Source organism: Panthera uncia, chromosome D2 (assembly GCF_023721935.1).
Source record: "Panthera uncia isolate 11264 chromosome D2, Puncia_PCG_1.0, whole genome shotgun sequence".
Taxonomy (NCBI): Eukaryota; Metazoa; Chordata; class Mammalia; order Carnivora; family Felidae; genus Panthera; species Panthera uncia.
Window position 1 is genome coordinate 15,988,542 of NC_064818.1, and position 16,805 is coordinate 16,005,346.

The 16,805-nt window shown below is 41.7% G+C and overlaps 1 protein-coding gene across 1 annotated transcript in view; it reads right to left on the reverse strand.

Moving 5' to 3' along the window:
- DISC1 (DISC1 scaffold protein) overlaps positions 1 to 16,805 on the reverse strand; it is a 329,162-nt gene that overhangs the window by 157,901 nt on the left and 154,456 nt on the right. The window contains exon 9 of the mRNA XM_049645005.1: positions 15,634 to 15,822. Within this exon, the coding sequence (XP_049500962.1) occupies positions 15,634 to 15,822 (189 nt within the window). The remainder of the gene's footprint in view (positions 1 to 15,633; positions 15,823 to 16,805) is intronic.

A 16,805-nucleotide genomic window follows, 5' to 3' on the forward strand; every position in this document is an offset into this window, starting at 1 on the left:
GGGGGGGGGGGTCCGGAACCGACGGCCAAGAAAGAATTCTTGAAGATGTCTTTGGTGCAAAAAGGTGACTTTATTAAAGCACTGGGACAGGACCCTTGGGCAGAAAGAGCTGCACAGGGCTTGTGAAGAATGGTTGGATTTATACTATGGAGTTGGGGACATAAAGTCAAAAGAGAGGCCTCCAGAGGGACTTTGATATGCTAAAGAGGACTGCTAAATTATCTGAGGCCTGCTATCTTCTAGCTGAGGTTGTTTTTCCCTCTAGCAAAACATTAAGACAGTAGGGAGTTCCCAGAGAAAGTTTTACTCTGTCTGCCTCAAACATCTGTTAACGGGCTACAGGTTATAAGGAAATTGAATTTTACCTACCATTTCCTTCTTGCCTTTGTTCCCCATATCACTATGGAGGGGTGATGTTGGGGTTACAGGAAACGGAGTCCACAGGTTTCTGGAGATTAGGCTATTGATAAAACTGCCTTTTTCTTGTAATTTACTAAGATATTTACAAACTGATGAAGACACTCATCCTGCAGGACTGTGATCTCTATCAGTTAGCCATTTGTTTTCTTTTCTTTCCTTTCCTTTGTCCTCTTGTCCTCGGGCAGCCAGGAGTGCCTGAGGATTATCACACACATCCCACCCAGGATGGGGAGGGTGTGCTAGCTTGTATTTTGCCCTCTGCCTCCCTTATGCTCCCTCATCACTTGGATCATGACCTGAGCTGAAATCAAGTCAGATGCTCAACCAACTGAGCCACCCAGGCATCCCACATTATCAGTATTGTTTTAATCTAGCCATAATAGGCGTGTAATGTTACATTTTTAAGAGAGACACATTTGTATAAGATTGTATGTAGTCATCTATTTTATAAGATAAGAATGTTCAGGGGAAGTTAAGGTCACAAGCACCAAGTTTCTTCAGTGACTAACCACCACCTTCAGAAAACCTTGACAACTCCAGCATGGCAAAAAGACATCTCAGGGTCTGGCTCTTCCCCACTTCTTCAGCCTCACCCTCTATCCTTCCCACTCTGGGACCCTTATCATTGGACCCATTATCAGACCGGATCGATAATAGTGCTAAGTGAGTTTAACTGAGTCCTTACTATAAGCCAGGGGTCCAAGCTAAGTCTGTCCCGTGTGTTACCTCATTTCATCCTCTGACAGCTCTGTGTAATCACAGAAAGGTAGTCACATTTCTGTTACAGAGGAGGAAACCGGTGCTCAGAGAGATCGGGAAACTTACCCAAAGTCACACAGCAGCTATGTGGCAGGGCTGGGGCCAGGTCCTTGGTCCCATCATGCCCCAAACGTGCCATGCGCCCCTGACCTCTAAGCCGGGCCGTCCTCCAGCCTAGAGGCTTCTGGCACCTCCACCCTCGTCCACCTACAAGCCACAGCCCCACTCTGCCTTCTCAGTGACGCTGCCCAGGGCCTTTTCAGGGCACACTCAGCTGTCCTCCTCCCTGCTGTCTTCACCTTTGTTTATTTCACCCTCCCCACACAGTATCCTGTTTGCTGTGTATGCCTCCCTCGCCAGTCAATGACTACAAGCGAGGATCCAGACCTTTCCAGCCTTCTTTCCCTGTGCCTGGTACCTAGAAGGTGCTCAAACCCCTTGTGGTGTCGAGTGCCAGCTAAGGCTTCGGAGTGAGAGACACCGGCCAGGTCCTGCAAGAATCAGTACTGCCAGGACCTTTAAGCAAGAGCTGACTGGGACACGTGGGTGGCTCAGTGGGTTAAGTGTCCACTTCAGCTCAGGTCATGATCCCGCGGTTCCTGAGTTCGAGCTCCGCGTCGGGCTCTGTGCTGACAGCTCAGAGCCTGGAGCCTGCTTCGGATTCTGTGTCTCCCCCTCTCTCTGCCCTCCCCCACTCATGCTGGCCCTCTCTCTCTCTCTGTCTCTCAAAAATAAAAAAAAATTAAAAAACCAGGAGGTGATAGTCCTGCAAAATCCAGCCACATAAGGGCATTATATAGGAGTCAAATGTACAATAAAAAAAAAAGGCCACTACACAATCTTACATGTCCTGAGACAGACTCAGACATCCACCCCTATCAGCATATACAGCATTTAAGATATAATACAAGATGACAACGGGGACACTCACCCAAGGTTAACAGCTTTAGGTCAAACAGGAAAAAAAGATGGAAGGAGACAGAAGCCCTTTTCATATTCATGCTACCACCTTCTTCCTTATTTACATAAGCATTGTGATTTTTTTTTTCATTTATGTGGAAAAGGACAATTAAAACTGTTTATTCCTTTCTAGCACTCTCAATTAAGAATGATCATTTTTAGGGATGCTTGGGTGGCTCAGTCAGTCAAGCATCTGACATCTGCCTAGGTCATGATCTCACAGTTCGCAGTTCATGAGTTCGAGCCCCACGTCAGGCTCTGTGCTGACAGCTCAGAGCCTGGAGCCTGCTTCGGATTCTGTGTCTCCCTTTCTCTCCACCCCTCCTCTGCTCGAACTCTGTCTCCCTCTCTCTCGAAAAAGAGAAAAAAAAGAATAAAACTTTTTTTTAACAATCATTTTTAACAGTAAAAATAATTAAAATCAATTCATTAGCCTGGAAAGCACCTCGGGGGATGTGGACTAATTCTGTGTCTCTGGCAAATCTGACCACAAAAAACATTCCAGAAAGATGGTGTACAGACACCAGAGTGCAGCTCAACCCCAAAGGCTTGGAGGGGGCAGCTCTCCGCTCTGTGCATTCTTGAATATATGTGCAATAAACAGGTTCATTTTTCACACTGAGGCATTTAATAGTATCAAATGGCAACAATCAGATGTTTCATGGGCTGTGGAATCTTCTCCAGTATTCTCCCAAGTAAGGAATTTTAAAACAATGGAGACCATGTGCTTGTGTTAATGAATCCAACATGCCCTTACCTGTCTTTCCTATCTATCGATAAATGTTTGTAATTCTAAAGACTTGAATACAGAAGTTTGGCCTGTCATATTCAGGCAAAGAAACTTGGAGACAAAGGGAGGGAAGGAAAGTGAAGGGAGGGAGGGGCAAGGAGAGGGAGAGGAAGATGGGAGGGGGAGGGGAGGGAGGAAGGAAGGAGGGGAGGAAGGAAAAAGAAAAGAGAGAGGGAGTTAGGAGGAAAGAACAGGAAGAAGGGAGGGAAGGAAGGGAGGTAGGGGGAGGGAAGGAAGGGAAGAAGGGAAGAAGGAGGGAGGGAAGAAAGGAAGAAAGAGCGAGGGAAGGAAGAAAGGAAGTGAAGGGGAATTTATAGATAGAGATATATTAATATTTCAACTATGGCAACCTAATTTGCTATTCTCAAACCAGAATAAGAACCATTTTCCTCTGGCATCAACTCCTGAGACCCTCCCCTCCATGAATCACCTGTTTCAATGCTAACATAGATTTATCCCTCTATAAGCTCCATAGGAAACCTATTACCCTGATTCATGGCCACCTCCTCACCTTCTCCCTATTCTGTCATCAAAGTTCAGATGTGGAGAATTAAATACAATACTGCTCCCATACTTTAATGCAGATAAATAATTTTTTTTTAATAAGGCAGAAAAAAGATCAGAAACAAGCCAGTATCTTAATGTCAAATTTCTCTAATGTTTTAGAGGCCCCATCACATCGTGCTTAATGGAAGTGGCAGGGAGGGCGGGGGGAAGCCTCATATAATTTAGTCATCGAGAACACAGAGAATTTGCTTTGGAAGTCTCAATTTCTATGTCCAGCCAAAGACTAGCATGTTCCACGTTTGGTACTTAGATGCAAACAGCTACACTTTGGGATAAGAAGAATCATGTCTTCCCCTTGTATTTGCACACAAGTGTCCTCATACGTCTCACGCTGACAGCCATGAGCTGCTTTATAGATCTAACAGAACCTGGCAAGACAAGATGACCTTTCTAATTGTCATTATGAGAAGCACAATTGCAAGTAACTTTGAAACATATGGTAAACTTCATTATGCTAAAATAGAATAGCTTCTACTTTGGGGCTCATGATGAATATTAATGTCAGGGCTCCTGAGAAAAAATGTGCTCTAAATTTTATATTGTATAAAACCCTTTCAAGACCAAAGACGGTATTTATTTATAGTCTTTAGGTTTCTGCATAGATGCTATTAAATATTCCATTAAACATGGCAAAACCAAATGAATAATCACAGAACATTAAGAGAGGGATAACCATCACCTTCACAGTTTTAGGCCAAGATCCAAGCAGGGTGAGAACAAGAGGGCTTTGACTTTAAACATGGGCTCAAGGAGGACACGGAATGTACATATGGGAGAGTCAGTGCATTTCGCGGTGAGAGGGCATCCCAACACGGATGTCATAGGGATCCACTCCCGGGGAGATGGTGGGGAGGCTGTATATACTTCACTCCGAGCACACAGAGATCGTGGGCAGTTCGGAGGGTCCGAGGGAGCTGGCAGGGTGTAGCTTAGAAGGAATGTAGGGAGTGGGTGCATGGTGGATACGGGCATTCTGGAGGTGTTGGAAGGAAACCAGAGAAGCATGTGGAAGCCGAGGCGGGGCAGCAGAAAGCCGCGGGAAGACGCGGCAGTCTGAGTCGTGGGAGAAGTCTGATGCCCAACAACTGCAACAGTCAAGAAGGTGCCTTCATGAAGCCCGAATCATAGTAATTTATGATGATTCCACATAATGTACGGAAAGGGATCTTCGACTTAGCGCCCAGCGCTGCTCCTCATGGAGAGAAGGAGAGGGAGCCGTGGCAAACCCAACAGCCCTCTACGAAAAGCTGGTGACAATTTAAAAGGTCACCCCTTCTGGCATTCTTCCAAGACAGGGATGTCCTTTTCCTACCATATTCTCTAGCACTCTCCCTCAAACTGCTGCTTCAGAGGCCACACACACACACACACACACACACACATTATAAATAGACACCCTCCTTCCGTCTATGAAATAACAGCATGCTTTCGAAGAAAAAATTCTGACAAGCAGGAGCTATTTTTCTAATGGATCTATTCAAGAAAATGAGAAAATTAAAAAAAAAAAAAAGCCAAAGACAGCGAGGCACTAAACACGGGCTGCGTCATGCAGAAGGAGGTAGGCAGCGGGTAGAAAGCCGCACACCTCTCTCGGCTGGTGCATTTTCATGGATGTGCACACGAAAAACAATTCCTTCCCTAGATTTATTGTAAACAGTGAAGCCAGTTCATTATGGCCCCCAAATGCGGGACTTCCCAAGATGTCACATTTGTTTGAAAGGCCAGGCCCAATGAATATTAATGCACAGAGTGGAGACAGCACGCTTTTCCTGGGGAAGACCTGTCTATGCCACTGTTTGTTACGTTATTTGCACCCTGATGCCTTAAGAAGTTTCAGAATTTATTCTAAGCTGCCATCTCCGCTTGTTATCATTGTTTACAAAAATGTCTTTTCTTGGTCTGTTACTAATTATGGTAAGGGCTTAATTTCACACACATGCACACACACAAAGGAAAAAAAATTAGAATAACCATATTCTATAAAGATGAGGAAATCATCAAGTTCCCTTCCCCTCCCCATCCCCCCAAACAGGCAAACACATGGACAATAAACTATAAAGAAAAATTACAAAGGCACAGAAAGAAGTGAGTTCAGCCTTGCAGCTGGTCAAATAAATGCAAAAAGAAGGCATGAACTAAATACTATCTAATTATTGTTACACTAATAACCTTTAAGAAATAACACCCAGGATGGGAACGGATAGGATGGGAACATCGATTACACTGGTGTAATTCTTCTGAAAGTCAATTTGCAGCATATAACACATACCATGAGGATGATTATGCTCGTTGGTCCAGTAACGCCGATCTGGCACTTTATCTTTAGAAAAGAACTCATAAAAATGATCATGAAACACATCAAAATAAGGGATGGTTAAGCAAATCACGGTATACTGAGTCTTGGAATGCTATAGAGATCACAAATAATAAACTGGAATGCTATGTAACAACAGGGAAATGTAAGTGTGTGATGAGGAGGATGGCTCTGGGGCCAGAAGGTCTGAGTCCCATTCTAGCTCTTTGCTTCCCATCTACAACTCCCTGAGCTCACTGAGCCTCAGTGTCCACGTCTGCAGAATGGGAATGACAAATTTATCACAACATACAGGTGCGAGGCTTGAGTGATGTAACACTTTCATTATTGCCATGTAAGGCTAAGGGCAGGGAGAGGACACACAGTGCAAAAAGTCTGCATGTGCCCTAGGCACTGGGGGGGGTGGCAGTTGGGAGGGGGGGGGGGGGGACACTAAAAATGACACCAGGAGCTCTGTTACAGAAGTTGTATGTATAATGGACATTTTTTGTTCAGCTTTGAAAATGTGCTTTATTTATGCTATTTTGTGGCATAAATTTTTTAAAAAATTTTAAGCCACTAGAGTAACCCCAGGACTCTGATAAGCTTGAACTTCAGAGGATTCTTGTATAATGCATAGAGGAAATGACTTTGCCTCCAAAGGTTGAGGTGTTCCTAGGAAACTGCAGACCACTAGGGAATTTCAGTATTTGGTGACCTTCTCAGGGCAGACATGGAGTTTGGTATTCAGCCCCTGCTGTTCCTCAGTCTCTGGGGGGAAAAAATGGGGTTGGGCGAAAGGCAGACTTTTGCCAAATTGCAGTGCTCTGTCTTGCTAATACAACTGGGACATGTGGACCAAAGTCAAACGCTGGGCCACACAGAGTTAAAAAGAAGCCTCAAACTACAGTCACCTTGTCTGAGCAAGACCAGGCTTCCTTTCATTAAGCACACCCTGAAATCACAGTATATTTGCATTCGGTTCTTTCTTAGGGAAAGGTAGTATAATATTTGGGGATCTATGAAGTATAAAGCAGCCACAGTAACACATACAAAAAAAGAGAGACATTCAAAATAGGCTAAAATAACCCAAAGTTTAACATCATTTTGGTAAATAAAAGGAAAATTACAAAGCTCGGTTGTAATTAAATCTAAAAGCAAAGTATGCAACCAGTTGCTAATGAGTTATCAAGACTTTGGAAAGTATAACATCAAGACAAAAATACCATCACATTATAACTATGTGAGCGTGCAAAATACAAGCATATCTGGTTTATAAATTTTTGATGATGTCAAGTCAGTATGTCTTTAAGCAACTCTTGATGGTTTCTGTCACTCTATAAATATTAAATTGCAGTGCATCAGTTTAGGATTGCCCACCCCTATGGTGATCCAACTCTCCCCAGTTGTGTAAAAATCTAGAGGGAAAGTGGATGGGACAGGATGGCTACCCCCCAAATGCAAAAGTGTGGTGGGCCCAGGGCCACAAAAATTGGTGCAGCAAAACAGGGAAGGAAAACATTTATCGGCACATCTTTTCTCCTTTACGAGAGCTAAGAAAACCTGAAAAATCAAAGTGACAACAAAGAATGGCCTCTCAAGTATTGTCTCTCTTGGGTTGCTAAATATGTGGCAGTTTCAAAGAAAAGGAAGCACCCAAGGGAAATGGCAGGAGGCCCTAACTCAGGGCAACGTCCACGAGGAAAACAAGATATTTCGTACAAAATTAATAACTGAAAAAAACTGTGACAGCACAAAAGATGTCACAGCACCAACAGCACTGAATTCTGGGAAACCTCACAAAATTGGACTCAGTGAAAACAACCAGTCTTAGTTCCTCAAAGCCCTGAATTGTAGAATATTTTAAATGTTTTATTTAAAGTTTAGAAACTCACTCCAAGAAGCTTAAAAAGAGGACTATCACATTCTGCAAGTTGAATTCCGTGTAGTCAGTAGGATGACCCATTCATCAATTCGTAGACAAGCTGGGCTTGTGGTACCAGAAACTCTGGAGAGTATGCAGACCTACTTGTTAATGCCCGTATTTATAAGAACACAAAGGAAAACACTGACATCTAAGGAGTTTAGAACAGGAAACATAACTATCCACAGGTCTTTGAAAAAATATCAAACAGCGGTTTGAAGTTAACAAATATGCATCCAATTAAATTGTTACAGTTCAACTTTTTTTCCAATCAGCTGTGGTATGCCAGGTTCCTCTTAGTCACCCTTCGACAACAAAGGCTTTGGTTGTAATACAAAATATGTTGTTTTCATGACGATGATAAGCTACAGAACCTCCTATCAAGTGAAATGATCCATCTGGTGTCGGGGAAGTTGCAGATAAGATATCATCATTTCAGGAATGAAATACAGAGAACATACATAGAAATTTCAAAAGTGGGGAAAAAAATCTTTTCAGGGCACTCAACATTATCAAGAGATGACTTTTAGACTTTGTTCTTAATAGTTATGACTGTGAGTGTAGCATTTAGGTAGAGCAGTGAGGTTGAGGGATGCATAGAGAAGCTCGTGTTAGAAATCAAGTTCATGAAGAATATAAACCAACATAAAAAACAAACACACACACACACACACACACACACACACACACACACAAACAAACATAAAACTGCAGACAAAAAATTCAAATCCTGGCCCCTACCCTTCATGTTCCTGTGCCTCTGGACAAGGCTCTGACCCACCCTAAGCCTCAGCATCTTCAACTATAAAATGGAGACTAGACTGAGGCCGGCCACACACTGTCCAGAGAATTAGGCAGCTAAATATGTGTCAAGACTTGGCTCAGTACCTGGCACAGAGTAAGAGCTTAAAGAACAAAGTGAAAAGTAATCCACACTTATTACTGAAGAGAAACTGACAACATCCAGGGGACCACTCCTTCCTTTGAAAGAACACAGTAAATCCATAATAGCTATAGTTAATCTGTGCACACAGCAAGGGGTCCAATAAATACATGCTGAAGATAGACAACAAAGAGCCAAGGAAGAAGAAATCTTAAGAGAACTCAATTTTACACCTGTAAGCATCTATATAAAAGGTAATATGAATCCCTTTATGAATCCCTTAGAACGGAGTCCTACTAATTCTAACTAAGTTCTAGTATCATAATAACAATCTGTTTTCAAATCGTAACCTAATGCTGAAGTTGTTCAGTTAACTGAGGGTGGTACCACTCCCACCTGCGGACATTTAAAAGCGAGAGTAGGGGGAAGAATTTGCACAGAAGACACCAGACAGGAAGCAGGAAGCACTCTGCAGGACATGACAGGTCTCATGCAACAGATCACCCCTCAACCACACCACACCACACCCAAACCGCAGCCAACGGACTCTCCTCTAGGAATCGTGGCGCTCCACCTACTCCCCATTCTGAGCTTCATCTTCAGGAGGGAGTGTAGGAGCAGGAGTGTAGGAGCATGTGCACACACACCAATGTCATCAAAAGCCCAGAGTCCACATGAAATCGAGAAAGACGAGGAAAGACACTATTGCCAAGAGTGATCCACCAGGTGCTTCAGCATCATGCACACCCACCCTATTACAGAGAATCCCGTTCCCACTCCAAACAAAGTAGCAAATCAAAAAACTGCCTCTTGCAATTGGGTGTGAAATACAATTAAAATCATCACTGCATTCCCACCCAGGGGATATGTGACCGAAGTATTGGGAAGGGAGTGTAGATAACAAACAGGGACGCAGGTGGAAAAGAAAGTAACAAGTGAGGACTTCTAAAAAATTACATAGAAATAGGAGAAGATCAGAAAGAGTGGAGAGCAAGGGAAAAAATGAACAAAGTATGGATGCGATCATGGGAATGCTAGATCAGAAGGGACTAGAGTACATGGGGACTTTAGTGGCCTCAGGGACTGTAGGATTCACTCCGGACCACAACGGCCTACCACAGTGCCTGGCATACGTAAGTGCTCAATAAATGCTTACTGAAATGACGCATGGATAGATGAAAACACTGGCACACGTGAAGGAACTGAGAGGCAGAGATCAGCCAAAAATCAGTCATTCATCAAACCTCATGTTGTGATGCCTCTCTATGCCAAGTGTTGCACAGATGATTAGCCAACAACAGAAGCGAGATTAAACTGAGGCCTCCTTCATCCTAACACAGGCTTTTTACACTGTGGTGGAGAGGCCTCCCAAAAGAATTATCACAATTTTTTGATAGAAGAGGAAAGAAGTTCATTGCAAATTTCAACCAGAGAAATTCACAGGCAAAAGTGGAATACCAACAGATATGCAATGATAGAAGTAGATAAGGAAAAAAAAATGCAGAGAAATTTAAAATGCAAATACGTATTTAACAGCGATCCTGATAAAATAATAATTTTATTAATAAGATTAATCAACAATAAACAATTAAAAATGTAAAATTTCATCCTGTGGAAAAAAAACAGAAAAAAAAAGATGATGAAATTTTTTAAAAGAAGCTTTTCTCCCTAAGTTCATATTCTCTATGTTTTAAAACCTAAACAAACAAAGATTTCTGATTTACAAATGCAAACACAAATAGAATATTCCCCATATAACAATCTCAGTTCCTCCACATACAGACCCTGCAGCCCACATCTGATTCCAAGACAAACAGCTTGGTCCTCAGTTATTAAGAGCTTGATCACTGTCCCGGCCTCAAGAGAGTAAAGTTGTCTACCGTGCAGACCTTCGTCAAAGCTCAGAGGGAAGAAGTGACATTTGGTGAGTTTACAGAATATGATCTCTGGCCACTCTTCTAGGTTCGAAGTCTCATGTTTGAATCATGTCAGATCACTGAAAGTTTCCATACTTAAACATAATTAGCCTGAGCCCTTCCTAATTCACCCCCATGGAATTATTATAATTTAACATGTTTCTTAAAATTTGGGAGATCTTAGAATGGTTCCTTTAAGGATTTGCTGAAACACTGGATCAAAATTTTTGTGGAGAAACATGTACACACCCACAGATCTAAGATATGTGTATATTTCAATCTATCCGTGAGGTCTTCCTTTGAAGGCATCCCCTGTGGTTTTTTTCCAGGAGTGGCTGATAACAGCTACATGAAGAATGCTTTTGCATTTGTTATGAATCTGTTCGTGAGGACTTTTCAGTTTCCTCTCCAAAAAATAGCCTTTAAGAATTTAACACCACTCCGCATTCCTGAAAACCTTGTGATTTAAGCTGCTTTTGAGGAAGTTGAGCTCATATTCTCAACCAGAATAATTAACACTTGTCATTGGATTTTCTTCCATCTCAACTTTCAAATTCTATTTTTTTGTTGTTGTGTTGTTTATACTTCCATTATTTGTACGTTTTCCAATTCTCCATTTCCTCCCCATACAGACACACACCCAAAAGGCATGCAAATTCGATTCTTCCGTTCTATTTTCTCTTGAAAGTTTCTTCTAAATACATGGGATAAACGTGGAGAGAGAATTACTGCCTATTTATGCAGAACTTGTAAAGCACAGGATCTCTAAACTGAAAGTCTTTTCTTACTATGTGTGAGGTGACTTCTAAAAGAAGCTTCACTTGTGGACTTCAAAGTTTAAGGAACAAGTTATCTCACTAGGGAATGTCACACTTCCTTTCATCAGCTATTTCAAGGTCAAAAATCATGAGGCAGTCCAAAAATCAGGGCAGGATCATGTCAGCATGGACACAGGACCTTTCTAATCTAATGCAAAAGGTAGGTACAGTGGTCTTCCCTTATCCACAGAAGATGCATTCCAAGACCCCCAGGGGATGCCTGAAACCATGGAGAGTACTGAACCCTATGTACACTATGTTTTTTAGTATACATACATGCCTATGATAAACTTTAATTTACGAATTAGGTACATTAAGGGGAGCCTGGGTGGCTCAGTCAGTTGAGCGTCCAACTCTTGGCCTTGGCTCAGGTCATGATCTCACAGTTTGTGGGATCAAGCCCCGTGTCAGGCTCCTTGCTTTCAGCTTGGGATTCTCTCTTCTCCTCTCTTTGCCCCTCCCTAGTTCGCATGCACACTCTCTCAAAACAAATAAATAAACATTAAAAAAAAAACAAATTAGGCATGTAAGTAATGAACAACAATAACTAATAATAAAATAGATCAATTATAATGATATACTATAATAAAAGTTTTGTGAATGTGGTCTCACTCTTTCTTTCAAAACATCTTGTTATCCTGCACTCACCCTTCTTGTGATGATGTGAAATGATAAAATGCCGACGTGATAAGATAAAGTCGGGGAGTGATGTAGGTGTGGTGATGTAGGTTAGGCTACTACTGATCTTTTGATGATTCGTCAGAAGAAGGATCATCTTTGTCCTGACTGGGGTCGACTGTGGGTAACTGAAACACTGGAAAACGAAAACTGCAGATAAGGGGGATCTCCGGTGGCAGCCCCAAACCATAACTGAAAAATTGACTCCACTCCAACTTTATTACACTTAAAAAACTGCTCCTTCTCCGCCCTCCATTTGTGCTTACTCATTGAAAGGCAAATGAGTTAAAGCTGAACAGAGCCAGCCATCACTGCCAGTAAAAACGAAATCCTGCCATTTGATACTTGCACAGAAAACTCCTTTACGTACTTTACGGACCCTCTACACGAATTCCTGACAGCTCAGTGGGCCACAGATCCTGCCAGATTTTTGAGCTACATCTTTTCCATTCAGGCAGCTGGCATAAAATGGGAAAATTCATTAACATGCTAATGATGTCCTATTTAAAATTCTAGCCCTGATTATTCTGTGATTAAATCTCTCCCCTTGACATCTGCTTCCTTTATATCTGAGTTATAGTGTGAAATCAACAATATTAATAAAGTACAATACAGATTACCAAGTTATACACAAGGGATGGAAAAAGTTATATAAATCTCATGGTCGTCTTTTTTCTGAAAAGCAGGTGTAGCAAACTAAAGAAGTTACTGATTTTTTTGTCCTACCCTCCTTAAAAAAAAAACAAAACATTAAAATCCATAAAAATTAAAGGTTTATAGCTAATCTCCATAAGTATTCAGGGGTTGAAAGATAGATTTAGCTTTCCATTCTATTTCACTGTAAAGTTGCTCAGAATTCAAACGTGTTCTCCCGAAGTCTTAAGAACGGCTGATAGAGGTTAAAACACACAGCCTTTGCATCTCTTCACAGAGACTATGTGTCACTGAGAAGAAGTCAATGGATTCAGTGATGATTTCTGTCTCTCTTTGCCTTTGAGGACTCTGGCACATTTCAGTACTTTTTCATCATCTTGTTCTGTCTGCTGACACCCCCATCTGAAAATCCCACTCAGACAACTCAAGCATCTTCCATGAAAGACAAACTTACCTCTGTGCTCACTAAATTAGAATGAATTTTAAGAATTAAAAAAAAAAAAAAAAAAAAAAAAAAGAAGACCCAAGGTCTGGGTCTGTAATTCAAAGTAAAGGAGTAAAGGAATAAAAGAAATAAAGGTATGTTTCATTTTAACATCTGGCCCGTGTAAATGACCAAAATTTATGGCACATTTACTATTTTCAAAGACACCACCCTGGATACTGAGACAATACAAATGAAACTAATCACAGTGCTTTTCTTTGATCTCAGTCTAGTCAGAGACATAGATGTAATAATATCGTAAGTGATCAGCAAAGCACTTTCCATCAAAAGAGTTCTCTGTATGAGACAGACTACTAATTGTTCCCTAAAACTGCAAATCTCAGGGTGCCTGGGTGGCTCAGTCGGTTAAGCATCCAACTCTTGATTTGGGCTCAGGTCATGATCTCACGGTCATGAAATCCAGTCCCATGTCGGGCGGGCTCTGCTCTGGGCATGGAGACTGCTTGAGATTTTCTCTCTCCCTCTCCCCCTCTCCCTCTCTCCCCCTCCCCTGCTTCACTCTCCCTCTCTCTTTCCCTTAAAACAAAACAAAACGAAACAAAACACGAAACCAAACAAAACTCTCCATTTGCTATAGAAACAGAACCCCTGGCTGGCCTAGGACATGTGTGTGTGTCAGCCATCTTGGACCACACGTCCCGGGTGTGGATGAACAGAATAGAAGAGCCTGGGTCCCTGACCATCATGGAGTTGCTCATCGGTATCCGAATTGACTTTTTCCCGGGTGCAGCTATAGCTAGAAATCAAAATCTGCTTTAAGAATTCTACATATTGCTCATTTCTTAAATAGTCTTATTTTAAAATATTTTATCTAAGGATAAAAAAGTCAGCTCATGGTACATACACACATGTGCATACTGGCCCTCTGTATTTGCTCTATATTTAAAGCTCTACTTTTAGAGCTCCCTCTAAATTTTAACTCTCAAAAGCCAACAAAAGACAGAATATGGACTTTGGCCTAGTTTTATTGCATTTCAATGGATAAAAGCTTCAATCTACTATGGAATTTATGATTTATTTATTTATCTGTCTCCCATTACTCTCACTGACCCAAGATTATTAATTTGGTTGACCCAGTGCCAGGTCACCTCAGATTGGTTAAAATTTAGCTTCAGTCTAAAGCACAGGGAAAAGGATAGCTGATCCAGCAAAATCCAACCCTAAAACATAAAGAACACCTTCACAACAGTAACAGTAACAAGTAACAGTAATAGTAACGGTAACTGAGCCCAATGAAGGGCTTAAAGGCATGAACCAGGAGATCATGACCTGAGCCAAAGTTGGAAGCTTAACTACTGACTGAGCCACTCAGGAGGCCCCTTTATTCAGTCTTAAGCACAAGTCTTCATTTACTTCCATCTGTGGAGTATTTTCAAATAGCCATATTTCAAATGTGGCTACCTAACATCCCCATTCTTTTCTTATTTCTTTTTAAATAAGCATACTTTGTAAATATAGCTATTTATTAGTAGATAGGTCTTTCATTTTTCTAGTGAACAACATTTATTTAGGGACCATGATATACTATGTATGACCTCTGGCCTCCAGCAACCTTTACTCCCTAGAAGAAATGCAAGGGCAGTCTCACACATACACATACACACACACACACACACACACACACACACACCCTCTCAAAATCTTTAGAAGTTGCCTCATTTAATCTGCATGACTTCATCAGCCTATGAACTAGATATTATTCTCCTCATTTTGCCAGTGAAAAAACAGGTTCTAGCGTCTAACATATTTTAAATCTGAATTTATTTTTCGTGATTTCATTCTTCTGATTAGAAACTGAACCACTGTAAATTCTTTACATGTCTTTAAAGAAATAAGTTTTCACTTCATCAATTTGGACTGAACCAGCATCTTCTGAGACCATCCCTCAGGGAACCAACCTCAAGGTGACCTCAGTTGCTCTTAACAACCGGAACAGGAAAAGAACACAAGCAAAGAACACAGTAACTCCCCTGACAGGCAGACACTTCAGCTAGGGCAGCACTGGCCTCTTCTACATCATTCTTCCTGAGGAAAGAATCTCTCAGAAAACCTCACACATAGAAGAGCCACTTCATGGTCTTTATTCGGTTTTCTGAGTCAGCCTGCTTTTGTCTCTGATTGTGCAAGCCAGAAGACTGAGCCAAGGAACAAAAGGAACATAATTGTCAAACAGAGAAAATTCTCAAGACCTGTGCCAAGGGAGGCATTGCTCTAAATAATCACAAGGCCATTAGCAAATTCGGGGGGGGGGGAGGGGGTGAGACAGAAAAAGAAAAGACATCGCCTGCTAATAGCAAAACAAAAGCTGAGAAGTAATTCTATCCCATTCGCCAAGGTTCCTGCCAAATAGATCCTCCAGGAAAAGTGTCCTGTGCTCCAGGACCCCCTTCACGGTGACGGTCACACTACCACCACACAATACAATTGGTACCGTAGATATTTCACCAGGCGGCAGTGACTACTTACCGTGGGCAGTTTCCCCTTGGTCCAGCTCCTTTCTCAGTCTGCTGTAGTCTTCCTTCACACTTCCCAGCTTCTGGACATTCCTGGAGCTCAGCAGCAGCAGTTTGTCGAGGAGTCCCTCCAGCCCTTCCCTCTCGGATGTTAGTGATCTCATCTCCTCCGTGAGCTCCTTGGCTGTACAGAAATGGTTTCCTGCAGCAAATTGCAAGAGAGAAGGAGGGAAAACAAGTTTTACAGCATCCCCACACGTGGAAGATTCAGCAACAGCTAATGCGCACCAACGGTACCGAGAAAGAGGGCTGAGCTTTGCAACTACATCCAACTGCATGAATGGTCTTCCGTGGAGGAGTCCGGGAAAACACTGACTATCCTCCTTCTGCTAGGAAAACCCCCAGTCTCTTTATCGCCTTATTCTCGTTTCGTCTGCTGTAAACGTTCCATTGACCAATTCGTGTCCCTGTGAAACACAATGACACAAAAGTGTCTGACTGAAATCCAGGGAAGCCACATGCTATCACGCCATTCAAATATCCAAATGTCAAAGAGAAATGGAAAGGGACAAGCCATTGGAGTCAGACTAGACCTCAATTCAAATCCTATTCCTCCTGTCACCCAACCTGCATGACCTTGAGCAAAGAAAGAGGCATGTGCAATTTCAGGGCAAATTTCTTATAAAATCTGATTGTACTAACACCTGCATCACAGGTGGCTTCAAGAATAAACATGAAATTCTGTAAAGCACTAAGTAAAATATATCACACACTGAATTTAGCAAGATTGCGGGATACAAGGGCAATATACAAAAGCAATTGCATTTCTAAACATCAACAGCAAGTGGTATATGAATTTTTTTAGAATGCCATTTACAAGATTTTAACACTCAAAATACTTAGGGATAAATTTAAAGAAACATGTGGAAGACCTCCACACAGAAAACCATTTTTAAAACTCCTGAAAGAATAATTAAAGAAGACTTAAAGGAATCAGAAAAATAGAAACTATATATACATATATTGGAAAATTGAGTATTTTTAACATTTCTACTTTCCTTAAATTCATCTATTCATTCGATACAATTCCAGTCAAAATCTCATAATGGTCTTTTGTAGAAAGTGACAAGCTTATTCTAAAACATAAAGGAAAATGCAAAGGCCCGGATCAGCCAAAAAAAATCC